Here is a 17,311-nt window from a genome sequence, read left to right on the forward strand (position 1 = left end):
CGTGGGGCGGCAGCGGGACCGCCCGGCTGCGGCGCCTCCCGCGGGACGCCGCGCTCCTCCCGGCCGCCGGGGGGCGCTGTGGGGAGGCGGAGCGCGGCGGGCGGAGCCGGGCGCTCTGCGCTGTCAGCGGCGCGGCCGGCCCGGGGCCTCCGCCCTCCGCCGCTCCTTCCCGGTCCGCGCGTCCCGTCCGCCGCGGCGCCGGCAGCGCCCCGTTCCGCGTCCCTCGGGCCGTGCGGCCGCCACGCGGCTGAGGTAACCGGGGGCGGCCGTGCGGAAGAGCGGGCCGTGCCGGGCCGCGGGTTGGGGGTCCGCCGGCTGCTGCGGGGCGCCTCGTGCGGCCTCGGCCCCGCCGGGCGCCGTCGCTGCGGCCTCCGAGCCCGGCCCCGCCCGTGCGGGAGCGCGGCGGGAGGCTTTCGGTTCCCGGCTCGCTTCGGTTACGTTTCCGCTCGGTAGGAGCGGTGCCGGAGCGCAGCGGGTCGGGACCGTGCGGCGGCCGCTGAGCGAACCGCCCAGGTGCGGCGTTTGGCGGAGCCGCGACGGGGGCGCTTCGATCCCTGCGGCTCCGCGTGCGTGGCCGCAGCCGGGCGGTGCCGCAGCGCAGCGCCGTGCTCTGACAGCCCGGCCGGCGTTTTGGTGCGCGACGCGCGGAGCGCTGCGGACCGCGCTGCGGTTGTGCGGGCACAGAGCGCCCCCTGCCGGCCGGAGCGCGCCGCGCGGCGCCCGAGCGGGTTTGGAGTTTCTGACGAGCGGTTCTGTTCCTAATTCATTTTTCTTCTCTTCTCTTCTGCTCCGTTTTCCTTTCCAGTCGCTGTGCGATGTCCCGCTGCCGCTTTTCCCTTTGCTGTATTTCGCTGCTGTTCCCGCAGCTGTTCTCAGCCACTGACGGCCGTTTGCTTTTTAACTCCTCCACGTTCTGTCGGTGTTTCCCGTTCTGTAAAGTTACCGGCACTGTTTTTTTCAAGTCGTAACAAAGCGTAATTACGTTCTGTGTTCATATCGGCTGCTTTGGTTTCTGACTCTTGCTGCGGGGCTGTAAAACAAAGCCCCAGGCGCAGTTTGGATGGGATGCGTTAACTCAGTTGATGCTATAGAGCGGTATTAACCCCACAGACAACTTAAATGTCTTCAGAAGACAGAGAAGCTCAGGAGGATGAGCTGCTGGCGCTGGCCAGCATCTATGAGGAAGATGAGTTTAAGAGAGCCGAGTCAGCACAAGGAGGAGAAACGAGAATTTGTTTGGAACTGCCCCAGAACTTCAAAGTTTTTGTGAGCGGTGAGTTGTGGTGGCTTCTGTTATCTTTAAGTCGACTTTTGCCAGGTAGTTTCCTGGGGCCTGCTCAGATGCTCCCATAAGGTTTGTAGGAATATTTGGCTGACGGAGCTGCGTGGGACCCCTCCTCGTGTTTGTGGCATTGCTGGAGTTTGTGTCAGGGTGGGCTCTCACCATTTGGATGCAGCCTCTCCTGTGAGATTCAGAATTAGAGCTGGGTCGTAGTATTTCGTAATGAAGTTCATGTATGCATTTTTCCCCTGGGGGTGTTTCCCTTGTTCTTGGTTCCTGCAGGATCTGGTATTTCACAGCACTCCTGTTTATTAGTTTAACCCCATACAACCTCATTTTAATGCACCGTTATTTAGGGTTGAATAAATCATTTTAAAATGAGATATATCAGAAGGACAGAGGGGCCATGTGTGCCATCCTTTGGTTCTCATTTTTTTCTTATTGTCTCCATTGGCTTTGGCTCAGGCAATTCCACAGAGAGTCCCCAGAGCAGGGGGTTTGAATGCACCGTTTGCTTTCTGCCTCCACTTGTGCTGAACTTTGAGCTCCCACCGGACTACCCATCAACCTCCCCGCCTGCGTTTACTCTCAGCAGCAAATGGCTCTCCCCAGCACAGGTTTGCAAATCACTTCTAACATTCTAGCAGAGCTTTTGTGGTCGTGAGTGAGTGCACAATTAGCAGTGCTCTGGCGGATGCCAATATTGTAGATGCAACTGAAATGAAGACATAGGTGATGACATCCGTCTTTCGTTTGGCTCTTTTCTTACTTGGTTACCCTTCTGAGAGTTCAAAATTGGTGTCTGTGAACATTATTTTTATGTCTTTTACACATTACCTAGAAGTTCCAAAATCTGAGATGTAAATTAGCATTAAAGGAGGACCATGGCAGAGGAGAGCTGTCACGAGTTCTTAGAACTCGCTGTAATCTAAAATGTTTTTTTTTTTCCTAGCTCAGCGCTCTTTGCAAGCATTTAGACAACCTATGGGAAGAGAACCGAGGCTGCGTCGTCTTGTTTGCCTGGATGCAGTTTCTGAAGGAAGAAACATTGAGTTACCTGAATATTTCCTCCCCGTACGAGCTAAAAATGTGCCAACAAGGGAATGCACAGGGCAGGACGCCTTCGGTCCCCCCGGATGCCGAGGATTGTGGCGGTGCAGTGGGCTGTGCTGCAGCTGAAGAAGAAATTGATGAAAGAGCTGTGCAGGACGTGGAATCTTTGTCCAGCCTGATTCGGGAGATCCTGGACTTTGATCAGGCTCAGAGAAGGAAGTGCTTTAACAGTAAGATGTACTTGTGCAATATTTGCTTCTGTGAGAAGCTGGGCAGGGAATGTATGTACTTCACCGAGTGCAGCCACGTGTACTGCAAAGCTTGCCTGAAGGACTACTTTGAAATTCAGATCAGGGATGGTCAGGTCCACTGCCTCAACTGTCCAGAACCGAAGTGTTCTTCTGTTGCTACTCCTGGTCAGGTAATGGATGCGAGCGGTGGCGGTGAGGGCTGTGCTGAACCCATCACTGTGGAGCACACAGTCTGGCTTTTAATGGCTGGCATGGCAGATACACCCAGGGAAATTCTCTCTCTGAGCCACACGCGTTCCTCCAGGTTAAAACTGGATCACGGGGTGCATATTTTGCCTACTGGCAAAACGGTGGCGTAGGTCAGAGGCCTGAACTGATGTCCCATTACATTTGGCGCTGTGTGTTTGTTCTTTTGATTGTTTAACTGTTACCAGAACAGCATTTCTAGGGGTAATTTTGTGACCTCATTTGGGGGATACAGAGTGAATTCACGCCAGCTGTACTTTTTCATCTACTTAACATTTCTTGTCGCAGGTAACAGACTCAGAATTCCAAATGCAGATAATGCTTCCTTGGTCTTTGTTAGGTGAAGGAGTTGGTTGGGGAGCAGCTGTTTGCACGCTATGACCGCCTGCTGCTGCAGTCCACCTTGGACCTGATGGCAGACGTTGTGTACTGCCCTCGGCCGGGCTGCCAGACACCCGTCATGCAGGAGCCAGGCTGCACCATGGGCATCTGCTCCTGCTGCAACTATGCTTTCTGTACTCTGTGTAAGATGACCTACCATGGGGTCTCACCGTGTAAAATAACTGCAGGTGAGTCACTGCATGTCAGAAATGGATCAAGAAGCAATTAATTAGGTGTTGTGTGAAAAATCAGAAGTCAGAATTTAAACAAGGAGGCTGGTCAGCGTGTGAGCTGACAGATTCTTTTAGATAGGTCTGTTGTTTGCAATTAAAAGATTCCACTTTCGTGGCACTGGACAGATCAGGAAGTCCCTAAACTACTGACTGCCAAATCCAGAGAGGCCATAGCAGGGCAGAATACCTTCATTTGTATGTGCCCTTTTTTACCCTTTCCTATGAATCCACTTTCTGCCATCAGTGTTGGTACGTGCTCAGGTGGATACTTCATGGGCTGTGTGGCCTTGGAGTCACGTGACATAGCATTAAATAACTTGTTTTTCAGTTCAATTTACATCTTAGACTTGTTCTAATTTCACTGAATGTTCTATTTTGTGATCAAGCACTGTAAAGCTGTTGAATGAGATGCAGAGGTCTTAATATTCGATTTCTTACGTATTCTTATGTTTTACTCTTTAATTAATGATGCTGGTTTCATGTGAGAATGCTTTATATTGCTGTTAGCTGAACTTCTTTCTATAATGCAGTACAAAACTATTTCTTTGTTTTGCTCTGCAGAGAAACTGATGGATTTGCGTAATGAATATTTAGAAGCCAATGAGGCAACCAAAAGATTTTTGGAACAGCGCTATGGAAAGCGAGTGATCCAGAAAGCCCTCGAGGAGATGGAGAGCAAAGAATGGCTAGAAAAGAACTCCAAGTCCTGCCCTTGCTGCAGTACTCCTATAGAGGTGAGCGTGGTGGGGAAAGGCTGGAGAATCACAGTAACTCCTAACGGAAATGAACGCAAAAGGCAAAGTCATTCTGTATTTACATCAGCTCAGAGGTTTACTCCCAGTGTCTGAGTTCACCAGTGAAAGTACATTTCTAGCAACTGGCAAAGAGATCTTTGCCCTTCTGTCTGCAATATACAGAAAAGGAGGTTGTAGTTTATAGCTCAGGGATGTGAGTAAATGCAGCAGTTGCCAGTGTTCAGCACTGAGAAGATCCAGGTTGACTCAACATCCACGCGAATCCCTTTCCACGTGTTTTAGACCTTTTCAGACTGCAGCTGGTAAATAAACAAATAGCTTTGATGAATAGTAATTTCTAGTGGTGTCAGTGCCATAACTGAGTCACAGCTCTGCGATCTCCCAGTTCTCCCAGCTGTGGAAAAACATCACTGTTGTGTTATTCAGGGTACAGTAAATCCATAAGTGTTCTGTTTTTGAGGCCTGATGTGGAAACACCTCATTGTTTCTTTTCTTTTCCCTGCCAGAAACTAGATGGTTGTAACAAAATGACGTGTACTGGCTGCATGCAGTACTTCTGCTGGCTTTGTATGGCTTCCCTGTCAAGGGTGAACCCATACAAGCACTTCAATGATCCATCTTCCCCGTGCTTTGATCGGTACGTGTTTTTGTGTGTTACTTCCAGTGCTGCACTGCTTGGGTGCTGGGTTTTGTAGCTGTCAGATACACATTCCAAAATAGCAGCGTTTTCTTGAGAACTCCACAGCTTCCTCTGCTTTTGTCCATCAATGTGGCTGACGGGATTTTCTCTTGTTTTGGAACCTTGTTTTTCAGCACTTCTTCCTCTTCCAACAACAATTTTTTTACTTCCTACCCCATTTTCCTCTGTTTTTCTCCCTGTGTCTCCTGCTATCCTTGGAGTTTAACTTCTACCTCTCTTGACAAAGATGAACTGTTTTACAAGAAAAACCCATATTCTTTCATTTTGTTCCCCATGTTATGTTGGAGTTGTTTGCCCAGCTCTGTCTTGTCAGGTAACACTCTCAGCTGTTTGGAGCAGGCAGGCTTGGCTGCTGATTATATGCTGTTAAAGATCAACTGGGAATTGCAGCATGCTAGGTAACTTTCAATACAGCTTGGATTATTATTTTCAAAGATGATTTCTTGACACTTCATGTCTGTAAGGTGTTGTAAGACCCTCAGCTGTGAAGTGCTGTACAAATGCAAAGCAGCTTCTTTTAACTGACCTTGAGAACTGCAGCACGAGTGTCTTATGCTACTGATAAAAATTATGAAACCTGCTTTTGCTTTTTTGTTTTTTTTTTTTACTTTATTTTCTATTCTGATGTAAATTTCTGACTGTCTTGCAGATTGTTTCAAGCTATGCAAATTGATGGTGAGTTCTGGGACGATGAAAACTAGTATCCTTCTCTAGCAACAGATGCTGAAGAAACCAGAGACAAATGCTTTCCTTTTTTTGTCAAAGCTGTTTGATTTTCAGTGCTCTGATGCCATAGAAGAACGATACTACCTTGCACTGCAGGATTCTTGCACAACCCTTCTGTTGCCAGAACCAAAGGAGGCCATTTTACTCACCCTGTGGTCAAGAGTCCTGTTGAAAGTCCTAGTAGTAATATCCAGTGATAAAGAGAAATGCAACCACCAAGAAGTTAGAAAATAATGGAAAGTCTGTACCAAGAGGTGCCCCTCTTACAGCTCCCGAATTGCAGAAATGTTTTTGGAGAGTCCTTCTAAGGAGATTTACTTTTCAGGGATGTCAGTTAGTCCCACTGTGGTTTTGGGGGCAGTTGTATTACAGGTGCAGTGCTCGTTCTGGAGCTGTTCAGTTATGCTGCTTGGAAAGCGTTGTGAAGCAGCACAGGGCTGCACTCAGGGTCTGAGCCCATTGCCTCTGTTGCATTTCTTGGCCTGTTTATTTGGAAGCAGCTCATTGCTGTATTGCTGACAGTGGCAGTGAAGGTGATGATCCCTGACAGCTCCTTTTGTTGGCTGTAGAGCCCATGCTCTCCACTGAACACATTGGCAGCAAATGACTGACAGCTGTTTCTCGAATTGGTGTCACCTTGCTGACTGACGTGGTGCTGCTCCGTGCCTTGTTGCCAGTCCTTATTTGAGTGCTGAAGCAATGATCTGAGTCTGGCCAGTGACAAGATGAAAATAATATCAAATACTGAAACACATCTCTATGGACAGACAGTCTGGATCAATGATAATTTTTAGTATCTTGAAGAATTCGAATTTCCTCTCTTACCAGACGTTACCTTGTTCACAAAATGTTCTTGTAAGGAATTTGATCAGTTGATGCTTTTGGTTCTGGGCTAGATGCCTCATTTTTGCTGTTCTTGCCCTTTAAATATTTCAAAAAACATTGTTTCCCCTAAAAGTTCAGTAAGCTGTTTTGGGAACATGGAAGTAATTGCTGGAGAGAAACACTATTTTTTTTTTTTCTCTGCTTACAGAATGATCTAAAAATTTATTTTGGAATTCAAACTCTTTAAAACAAACAGCAGGGTCTGGATGGATAGCTCAGGAGCTTGAAAACTGTTAAAACTCGGTTTTGATTGATAGCAAATAAATTTTAGTTAAATACCTGGCCAAAATGAGTGCTGATTTAGTTCCTTCTGCAGAAGAGAGAAGTCTCTATTAGAATTGACAGTGATTAAAATAGTATGGGTGGATTTCCTGCCTTGATTTAGGCTATGGGATGGTATGTGTAGAGAAAGTTTACATTGTGTATGGTTTACTTGTATTTCCTGCACCTTTCACATGCACTAAATTCACTTTAAGACAGCAAATATAGTTGTCTTCCTGTTTGTCTTCATTATGGCACTCACACGTAAGCATTTGTTGGTGTGTGGTACAGCTGTGGTGCTGGGCTCTGGTGCTCTTACACTGCAGGGCTGGGACACTCACAGTCTCTTGAGTTAACACAGCAGAGTTCAGAACTTTCGTGTGAAGTTGATGCGTGGGGCATCCTGCTGATAGAAGTTTGCACATTTATGTAAGCTAAGTGCCCTCAGAGCAAAGCTACCTTGTTCTTTTGTGGGACATCCAAGCCTGTAAGCGATACACGTGGTGGCAGTCATAAAGCTGCCATGGAAACAACACATGGGACACAGCCAGCTTTTTGCTGCATCTCCCACAGTAGTTTGCACTCTGCCCCAATTGTTTAACACCAGGACCTGAACTCTGTGACCAGAAACCTGCTTTTGGAAAGCACTTTCTTCTTGCTGTGCAGCATATGTGGACAGACAAGGAGTGCTTGTCCCAGGGTGAAGTGTGTATTCATCATTCTTCTGCCTGGAGGCAGTGCTGCTGGATCTCAGGTGTATGGAAGCAGTGCAGGTCCTTTCTCCAAGGACAGAGGTGCAAAGCAGTGCCCAATGTACCTATGGCTGCTGGCACTCAGTGGCCCTAGGCTAGAGCTCCTGTACTTAACAGCAAGGCAGAGAAGGACAGACCCTCTCCAGAACAGATGAGCAGGTGAGTGTGCTCACAGGACAAACAGCTGGCAGTGCAGAGGCAGAACAGCTCCAACCTCATCCTGTCTTCATGAAACAGGGCAAGGCGAGCAACTCTACTAACACAGCACAGTTTTTTCCTTGATGGTTAATTTTTCCTCTCACAGAATGCTACCTCCTCATTCCCTTCATTTCTGCACACACACAGAATGACTGTGCTTAATTACAGACATTTTACGGTCTTGGTAGAGAGCTGAGACCTCCTCCTTTTTCCTGTAGAAATTCCCACTCTTTCCCCCCCTCCCTGTCCCAAAGGAGACAGTCACTGCCTGCCAGGCTAGTTGTGTGGGATGCCTACCAGCAGAGAGCAGCCAAGGAGCTGGGCCCTTACAGTATGGAGCCACAGCAGCTACTTCTTCCAGTTCTTGGTTCCTTTTGTTGCTGCTACTCAAATATGCCATTACAGCTCTCATTCAGACACGTACATTGTTCCATGTTTCACTAGCATAGAGAAACCAAGCAACACATACAGTCAAAGTGACTAGAGAAAAATAACATTTTTACTGTAGAAAGTTATAGATTAACAGCTCACGAAGTTCTTGGACAAAGACAACACATACTTCCCAGTTTGGCTTGCATTGATCTTGTTTTGATCTTAGCCCAGAAGGACCAAGTGGGCTTTTGCCTGTTCAGGCTCTTGCCCACCTCTATGGGGTGTGCTTTGTAACTAAGCACACACTGAGCTCAGGGAACAGAATGTTTCCTTTGAGGATTATCTGACATTTCCTGGAAGCACATGAAATGGAGACAGAGAACTTGCTGCTTCAAGCTCTGCCCCAACACAAGTGACAGAGCATTGAGGAGCACAAACAGAAGTAATTTATGTTTGATGTGAAGAAATGTACCCTGCTGTAGATCATAAAGCACCAGTGCATATAAAGTTTACCTCATAACTGAACATATAAGGCCTCTTTTAGAACTGTGGCAATGAAGAAAGTCACAGATTCATGAGCCAACCATTCACCTGCATTAATGGCTCTGCACTGAGAACTGCTGCTCAAGGCATCCCTTTTGCTGGCATCTTCTTACATCTGGCTCCATGCTGGGTTCTGCCAGGGCAGTTTGGTCCTGAAAACTTCTATCAGATAGAGACTGCACAGCTCTGTGTAACTGTCTGCTCTGCCTGGACTGTCCTCACAGGGAACGTTTTCATTACATCCAATGTGAATGTCATTTCAGTTCATGCCCCACTGTCCCTTATCTCTCCTTCTGTGCACTGCAGTGGAGCACTCTGTTTCTATTTCTAGATGGCTTACTCATAGCTATGAAGCAGGCTACTGTTAAGCTGTGCTGATACTTTCCCTTCTCTGGGCTGAACAAGAACCATTCCCACTTTACACGAGTCTAACTTAGGAGTATTTTCTAGAGGGGCAGTGATACACAAATGTGTTTGACAGAATTGCAAAGAATACATTCCAAAGTTATCACCCATTGTGCTTTCACATTTGTTTTGGTGCCTTCAGTCCAAACAATTATAATTGCTTCTTTGCTTAAACAACTAATTCTCTACTGGTTTTATCTTCAGAGAATACGCTGGTGGAGATTTGTGGAACACAGCACAGTGGATCACATCCTCATTTGGTTAAAGCAGGTATTTGCTAATTGAAGAACAAAGACAAGAAGAATTTCTGCAGCAATTCCCTTTCTTTGCTGCTGGTTTTCAACATAAAAAGATGGCTCAGCATTACTCTAGGCAGTGAGAGATTAATCACTGTAAGGCTTCTTAGAATGGCTTCTTTCTGCTTCTGTCTCCTTCATGCTGTATAAGGGTTCCACGAGCTTGTTATGAACCAGCATTAAACCTGATGTAGCAGGTAAAAAGATGACTTCAGTGGATATAATAAAGCAAAATTTTCATTCATTGCATGCTAATGAAATTAGATATTAGTCAAATCTGTGCTCCTTTCTCCCATAGCCACAGAGATAAGCCTGACAGCCTTAGTGCTCTACGTTTCAGCTGTTGTCTTGGAAGAGTGTTCTCTTTTGGGAGTTTTTGGGAGATTAAACAAGCATTTATCAAAAATCACGGCTTCTGCCACTGAAAAAACAAGTCCAACCACTGCCTGCCCTGGTCACATACTCACCTTTAAAGTACTTCACTGTCTTAACTTTCAGTTCCAGTGTAGCATCCTCATCGCACACAAACACGGTCTGGGGGTGCTGCTGGAAGGCAGATACTGTCCACATATGGTTGACACCTTCCTCAATAGCTTTGTACAAAGCAAAGGCTTTGTGGGCTCCTGTGATGAGAATCATCACCTGGATTCCAAGACAAGAAGATGGCAGTTAGAGTCCAGAAGACTTGCTGAGAGCAAATCCACACTAACTAACAAAGAGCTGCCCCAATCCCTAATGGAGAGTAAGGTCTGTCATGCCCCCAGAAGTCAGCCACAAATTCTGTTTGCTTTAGCTACATTTTATTTGTCATAGCCTAGAGGCTAATTTTAGTGATTTGGACACTTTGAGCTCCCATTAGGCACCTATATACAAGACTTAACTTGTGCAAATCAAGGTGTAGGTGCACCTAAAAGCTATTCCATTTGCCTTTCATCACCTGGTATAAGATTGAGTCAGCCAGGGATTCCTGCAGCTATTTCACCAGAAGAGCTCCTTAACCAAAGCCATTCTCCAAAAGCCCTTCTAGCTCCCCTCAATCACAACTGTACTGCAGGGTTAGTAGAGAAAAAAACAAAAACTGGAAAGCAGATCAAGAGCCCTTTTGTAGTGGTACGGGATGCAAGAAAGGAAGACTGTGTTCAGCTGCCTGTGGCAGGAAAAACAAGGGCTGCTTTACACCAGCAGGGTGCATGACTGCTCCAAGATGAGATGACCTTTAGTTATAGCAGCTCTAGAGCAGGGCTCTCTGAAATATGTAGTGTGTGTTGTTTTCCTAACCTCTCTGGCATCCATCACAGTGCCTACTCCAACTGTCAAAGCCATCGTGGGGACTTTGGAGAGGTCACCATCAAAAAATCTGGCATTAGCCAGTATAGTGTCCATAGCCAAGGTCTTCACTCGCGTCCTAGACACCAAACTTGATCCAGGCTCATTGAAAGCGATGTGACCATCAGGGCCAATACCTGCGACAGAGAGAGTTTGAGAAGCAGGTCACTGGCTGAAATGGTTTTTGTAGGAAACAGAACCACCAGCACTCCTGTAAATGGAACATTCAGGCACAGAGCTGAGAAATATGCTTGCAATTTCTCTGTTGAAGCTCAAATTTGCTTCTGGTAAGAATGGTAGCAAAAGCTCCTTATGAAGTCAGAGACTTTCTCACTTGCACTGGGACAACAATATAGCAAAGCAGATAGCAAAATCTAAAGGCAAACTGACAGGAAAAGCTTGCTTGTGTTGGCTATGACTATTTCTAGCAGCTTCCTGTTACCCTAATAATTGTAACATGGTTCATATTTGATAAAATTCAAGCCCTGCCTGGTTCTCCAGCTAACCACCTCCAGAGCAATTCCCTTCCTGAATTCAGACATTTAAACTGGGGAATGAGATGTCAGACAACAAGGCTACCAGCACACACGAGCACTCAGTAGAAGTGTATAGGGTGCCCTTCACTGCACATCACCTGGACTTATTTGTCTTCTCCAGATAATAAATAAGATAGATGGAGGAAAGACAGTGCATAGAGACTGCCAGTCCTTCAGGTTTTCACCTCCAACAAAGAGTTCAATTCCTCCAGCTGCTTTGATTTTATCCTCAAACGCATCACACTCTGCCTGCAGATCAGCTGCATTTCCATCCAAAATGTGAACGTTTTCTGCCGAGATATCAACATGCTTGAAGAAGTTATTCCACATGAAGGAGTGGTAACTTTCCGGATGGTCCCTCGGGAGACCTGTTAACAGAGCACACACAGGGCTGGGAGCAGCCAGAAAAACATCACCTGTAATGCAGAACACCTACGCAGGCTCTGGCAATAGAGCCCCGTTTTCTCCATCTGTCTTACAGAACTCCCTCGACTTTCAGAAGTTTTGCTTCCTCAAATAAGCAAAACGACACCAGTCACATCCAGCATTTGGCAACCTGCACACAGCAGGGGGCCTGAGGCTGGATCATCACGATGGTCCCCTTCAACCCAGGCCGTTCTGTCATTCTGTGATTCCACGTCCTTGTGGTAACACGCAGTGGATGTTCCAGAAGAGAACATGTGCTGTGCTGTGCCTCTTTTCAGCCCACCTCCCAGTTGGTTTTAGCAAAAGTGATTTAAAAAACAACGGAGCAGCTGGGAAATGACCTACTGCGTCCAGTTTTCTCCTTGAACGCTGCAGACCCACACAGCCGCCCGTTTCCTGACACTGCTTACCTGCTTACGGAGAAAATTCTTGCTCAGCATCTAAGTTATCACAAGCAAATAATTACCCTGCAAGTTTTTTCACCTTTGGAGCTCTCGGCTCCTCCTGCAGCCATTCTTCAGAACGGCCCATTTCATCGCAGCTCCGAGAGCAAAACCACCCCTCCGCTACCGCGGCGCCCGGCGGCCCGGCTGCACAGCCCAGGAGCAAAGGTGCGGGGCAGGCCGTTATCTCTGCCCGCAGCGAGAAACCGGCTGGGCTGCGCGGCTCCGACATCGCGCTGCTTTTACGCAGGCGCCCACCGCGTCCGTCCGGCGATCGTCCGTCGCCGTTTTGAACGTATTGGTAACGACGGCCTCGCTCCGCTTCGGAGCCCGCAGGACGCAGCGCGGAGCAGCCGGTTAAAGCCCCGGAACCGGCGGGGCTCCGCCAGCACCACTCACCTACGTACTCGTCCATGTTGAAGGTTTTCACGTACTTGAAGGACAGGTCCCCGTTTTTGTAGTACTCCACCAGCTTTCTGTAGCAGCCCAGCGGCGTGCTGCCTGCGGACACACGGCACGCCGTCAGTCCGTCCGTCCGTCAGTCCGTCCGCCCGTCCCTCACAGGCATCCCGCCCCGCTCAGCCCCTCACAACCCGCCCGTCCCGCCGCCACCCCCCCACCTGTGGGCAGCCCCAACGTGAAGAAGCGGCCGGGGCCGGGCGCGAAGTGGACGATGCGGTTGCGGATGTACTTGGCGGCCCATTCGCTCGCCTGCTCGTACGTCTCCTGGATGATCAGCTTCATGGCGGGACGGGCGGAGCGCCGCGCCTACGCCGCCATTTTAGCGCCGCTCGCCCCGCCCCGCCGTGGGCGGTGAAGCCCGGCTGGCGGCGCGCTGCGGGCCGTCCGGTGTGCGCACGGGTTGGAGCCGCTGTTGTTGGCGGTGCGAGGGGCGCTGTGCGTTCTGTCAGGCGGCTCCGGGCCGGCGGTGGCGGCCGTGATGGCAGAGCCCGGTTCGCAGTTTATTCGGAGAGCGCTGCCGTGGGGACTGTAGAACCAGCGCTGAGAGGAGCAGTGAAACGCGCCCGGTGACGAGGCGTCCGGGCTGTGAGAGGTCTATGCGAATCAATACAAATGATGAGCAGCGGAAACGTGCTTTTTAGCCGGACACGGCTCTTTGGAGCGACGCTTTCCCCAAATCCGTTAAAAAAGACGGCAGACCGTCAGATCTCCGTGTGCCTTTTCGCTCCTGGCTCGCTGCTCAGGGCGACGGGCGGCTGCTTCCTCCCCCTGCGCGCTGCTCCACACCGAGCGACACGGTGCTGCCGCCACCCCTTCCCTCCCTCCTTCCCTCCTTCCTTCCCACCCCTCTCTCCTTCCCTCTTCCCTTCCTCCTTCCCTTCCTCCCTTCCTTTCCCGTCGCTCCCTCCTTCCTCCCTCCCTCCCTCCTCCTTCCCTCTCTCCCTCCCTACCTTCCTCCCTTCCTCCCCTCCCCTCCCTCCCTCCCTTCCACCCACCGCTCCAGCTCTCTTCACGCTGTGACAGGACGGTGCCCGACCTCTCCTTGCAGCCTTGCTCAGAGGCATGAGGTTTGTTGTTGAGATGCAAAAGCTCTTCTTTCAAAGTCAGACGGCTTTCTGCTTTCATTAGAAAGAAAGAGTAAAATACAAACTGCTTTCTAGCACCCATCCCACACTGCTCCTGCTTATTTTAATAATGGAAATGACCCGGTAAGGCTGAGTGCTGCCGATGCTGCCTCATCTGAGTGCTGAGAGCTGCTGGCTTGGTTTGCTCTTGGCTGGAGAGTGACAGCTGTGATGGGCCACAGATGGTTGTGGTTGAACTCAGGAAGAGATTTAGGCCACAGAGACTAAAAAAAAATGGAAAGTGCGGTGTGTTTCCATCAGCAGCAGTTATCCAGCGAGCACAGAAGTATTTCCGTGGCTGCAGTGCTGGGGAGAGAGCTGAGAGTCACACAGAACAGACGAGGCTTTTCTACAAGCTGTTGCCCACCCCATGGCCCTGGGTGAGAGCTTTCCTGCCGTTCCCACTGGTCAGTGTGATGCACCCATCGGCCCCATGGATACTGGCAGCAACTACAGCCCAGCTGGTTTCAGCAGCACAGGTCGGAGCTGGATGAAGCTGCATCATACCGTGCTGCTAACAGAGCCCCGGGGCCAGCGCTGAACTTTGCAAAGGTGTTTGGCTGAAATTCAGTGCGTCTCTCAGCATTGCAAACAGTCTTCACTCTTGCTTTGACCTCCTGCGCAAGCAGCTTTGGCAGGAGCAGTGCTCAAAGACATCAGAGTCAGTCAGCAGCTCCCAGTAAAAAAATACCAACCAGCCAAACAAAAAAACCCATGTTTTGATGGGAGGAAAAAACTGCAACAGTGAGAGAGGCAGGCACGTGCATCTGCTGCCACAGCTGCCCCGTCCTGCCCACGTCCCATGGATCTGCGTGCTTCAGGCAGCCTGCTGATGCTGAGGAAACGGCTCCAGGGCTGGGTTCTACGTGTGACTGGAACGCGGGATATTTTTAGGTATGATTATTTATGCATGTTGCTGTTTCTGCATTCTCAGCTCGCTGTTGAAATGTTGAAGAACTTCCTGGTGTCTGAACAAGCTGATTTTCCTTCCCAGCGAAAGCAGCAGATGGAAGGAAACAAACACTTCCCTGCAGACGGAGCTGAAGTTTAACCAGGGGGTTCTAACAAGCACAGCATTTTCTTATTCTCTGCCTTGAAGTGATTAGAGTCAGCAGTTCACACAGACCAGAGCTTTTGCTATCAGGAGCTGCTTTTGAGCACTGTCCTCCCCCTCCCCCCCCCCCCCCCCTTCTAAAAAAAGCAACAATAAAAAACTTATGTGCATAAATTTCAATTCCCATAATTAAAGCAGCTCCTAAATGCCCACCATCTGCCAGCATTTCCTGCTACTGCACATCCCACCTGCCTTCACTCTCCCGTTTATGAGGAAAGGAGGAACTGGATTCCTGGGTGGACAGACCTGCAGGGAGCTGCCGTTTTCCACAAGCCCTGCTTGCTGCCCAGCTCCTCCCACCAGTGCCCGGATTCCAGGGAAGCACTGAGCGCTCCCAGCAGCTGCTGGCGCTGTGGAACACAGCTCGTAGCGCTCCGCTGCGTTTCTCTGGGCAGCACAGTGAACTTTCTGCTGATGCCAGCAATCTTTGGATGAGACTCCTGGTGAAGTTTCCATCTTCCTTGAGGCTAGCTCTGTAATGGCAGACAGTGCAGGCTTTATTTACATGAACAACACTCCGCCACCATTTTTTTCTCAGCCTGCCAGTTGCAGCCTGCTTGCAGATGATTAAGCTGTTACAGTGGAGAGCTTCAGAGGTATCATTTGATCCATTAACTCATGCAAACATTTGCCTTCAATTTTTTCTTAGGTGAATCATTTATTGCTATAAAGATAGCAAAGAAGAGCTAAGTTTTAACGTCTTGCTCATTCCTTATTTAAACAAGTCTAGCTTCAACAGCCCCTCACCTTCCCCCCCCCCCCTCCCAAGCTTTATCATTTAGTTTTTAGAGTTCAATATTGTTAGAAAGCACAGATTAATAGTGCCCTCTTTGTTGTTCAGTCATACACCGTAATCAAAGTAATGTCTGTGGAGCATAGGGGCTTCAGGGGACTCACCATACTGCAGCCCTCTAACATTTTCAATTGCTTTCAAATACTTTCACAGCATATCCCACACGGAAGTCACTGAAAAGCAATGACTTCAAGCTTCAGAGCATCTCTTAGGAGAAAAGACATTTTGTATTAAAGGAAGATTTAGAAAATGCAGAGGTGTGAAGTGATTTGCCTAAAACCATGCAGGAAATGAAAGCAGAACCAGTCATGCACTGTAACCACAGCATCATCTTAGCTGCTGTCCCCTGTAAAATAAAACAAACACACAGAGAGCAGCTGGAAGAAATTGCCATCAGCTCCCCATGTCAGCCTTGCTCAGGCTAGTTGGCCTAATTAGGTGGCGACGTGCCTCCAGCTAATGACCATGGCACAAACTGTTTCACCATCTCTTTGGAATACTGTCCAGCATCTTTTCTGAGGGAATGCACAGGTTGTGTCTGGTTTTAGTCTTTCAGATGTCCAAGTCAATCAGTGTACAGCTAATTACCACTGTGGCTGTTGCTATACTTAGGGATATAATCCTACCTCGACAGCAAATCCATGCACGTCATCAGGACAGCTTCTTACTGCAAAGGAGATTCTCTGTGCAAACTGTGACTCTTGTGGAAAGGGGAAACAAACTGTGACTCTTGTGGAAAGGGGAAACAAACTGTGACTGTGCCTTCAGCTCTCACTCCAGCTCCTTCAAAGGTGTTTTTCTTGTAAGAAACTTGCATTCTCCTCATGCCTACAGCATTTCTCAGGAGACTCTCTTGGAGGTTCTTTTTGAAGAAAAGAAGATTTGAAGATTGACAGGAATTTACAATTCCTGTCTGTCCCTTAACAGGAGAACTGCGATGTTCACCCATCTCTTTAGGGCTTGGGTGAACTATCCAGTCCTGTGAGGAATACAGAACAGATCCCAGCCTGAGCATGGTACTGAATGCAGAGCTGTAACCATTCGTTTATGACAGAGTTTGCAGTTCAGGACTATGTCCTCAGATTTAAACTCTTTCTCTGAATTGGCAGCTCAGAATCCCAGCGGGGCTGATTCAGCCCTCCTCATCCTAAAGCAGATATATTTAAGTCTTATCAACCTTAGGGACAGATGTGGGTGGTTTTGCACAAGTCCAACCGCAGATGAACTGTGCAAGCACTGAACAAGGGTGAAAATCCCTCAACCCATGTAACATTAAATGCAAAAAAGAATTCAGAATAAGCAAACGTATAACCCAGCATGATTTTGGATGAGTGCTTACTCTGGGAGGCTTTGGATCTTCAGCACCATCTGCTTGACGTGGATATTCGGGATTTTGTGGCACTCCTGAGCAGCTGGCCAGCATTTTGGGTGCAGTGGCTTTGGCTGCAGTGCAGTGTGTGTGTGCTGGGAGCAGCTGGGTGGGCATCACGTTGGGAACTGACATGGATGGGTTAACAGAGAGGGTGGTACAGCCCTGGGACAGGGCACGGGATGGCACTGGGGCTGCCGAGCTCAGGACGCGTTTGGGCAGCGCTCTCAACACAGGGATGGACTCGGCGATCCTTATGGAACCTTCCAACTCGCCGCCCTGTGATTCTGTGCCCAGCTCCGGGCGGAGCGGTTCGCACAGCCGGTCCCAGCGGGCCGCGAAGGCGGCGCCCATCTCCAGCGTGGGACGCCGTGAATTT

The 17,311-nt window shown here is 48.9% G+C and overlaps 2 protein-coding genes across 3 annotated transcripts; one reads left to right on the forward strand and one right to left on the reverse strand.

The window, feature by feature from the left end:
• Positions 1–112: 112 nt before the first annotated feature.
• Positions 113–8,111, forward strand: RNF14 (ring finger protein 14). Of its 2 annotated transcripts, none has more exons than XM_031598489.2 (8): positions 113–252; positions 806–1,273; positions 1,748–1,899; positions 2,235–2,756; positions 3,173–3,401; positions 4,008–4,180; positions 4,708–4,838; positions 5,551–8,111. In XM_031598489.2, the coding sequence occupies exons 2-8, from the start codon at positions 1,120–1,122 to the stop codon at positions 5,600–5,602; spliced, it is 1,413 nt and encodes a 470-aa protein (XP_031454349.1). In that variant the 5' UTR covers positions 113–252; positions 806–1,119; the 3' UTR covers positions 5,603–8,111. The 2 variants fall into 2 exon arrangements, with proteins under 2 accessions (XP_031454349.1, XP_031454350.1); XM_031598490.2 differs by having other exon boundaries at positions 1,111–1,273.
• An 89-nt stretch (positions 8,112–8,200) lies between these two features.
• Positions 8,201–13,770, reverse strand: GNPDA1 (glucosamine-6-phosphate deaminase 1). The gene is made up of 7 exons (XM_031598492.2): positions 13,528–13,770; positions 12,691–13,126; positions 12,470–12,571; positions 11,387–11,569; positions 10,618–10,802; positions 9,807–9,981; positions 8,201–9,524 (listed from the first exon to the last, which is right to left on the reverse strand). The coding sequence occupies exons 2-7, from the start codon at positions 12,812–12,814 to the stop codon at positions 9,427–9,429; spliced, it is 867 nt and encodes a 288-aa protein (XP_031454352.1). The 5' UTR covers positions 12,815–13,126; positions 13,528–13,770; the 3' UTR covers positions 8,201–9,426.
• Positions 13,771–17,311: the final 3,541 nt, after the last annotated feature.

Source organism: Phasianus colchicus, chromosome 15 (assembly GCF_987193195.1).
Source record: "Phasianus colchicus chromosome 15, bPhaCol1.hap1.1, whole genome shotgun sequence".
NCBI classification, from domain to species: domain Eukaryota; kingdom Metazoa; phylum Chordata; class Aves; order Galliformes; family Phasianidae; genus Phasianus; species Phasianus colchicus.

Coding starts and splice junctions, on each gene's coding strand:
- RNF14 (XM_031598489.2), top strand. CDS start 1,120: ATGTCTTCAGAAGACAGAGAAGCTCAGGAGGATGAGCTGCTGGCGCTG. Junction 1,900..2,234: donor AATGGCTCTCCCCAGCACAG/GTTTGCAAATCA, acceptor TTTTTTTCCTAG/CTCAGCGCTCTTTGCAAGCA. Junction 4,181..4,707: donor GCTGCAGTACTCCTATAGAG/GTGAGCGTGGTG, acceptor TTTCCCTGCCAG/AAACTAGATGGTTGTAACAA.
- GNPDA1 (XM_031598492.2), bottom strand. CDS start 12,814: ATGAAGCTGATCATCCAGGAGACGTACGAGCAGGCGAGCGAATGGGCC. Junction 12,572..12,690: donor CACGTTGGGGCTGCCCACAG/GTGGGGGGGTGG, acceptor GTGTGTCCGCAG/GCAGCACGCCGCTGGGCTGC. Junction 9,525..9,806: donor GACAGTGAAGTACTTTAAAG/GTGAGTATGTGA, acceptor CTGCTACATCAG/GTTTAATGCTGGTTCATAAC.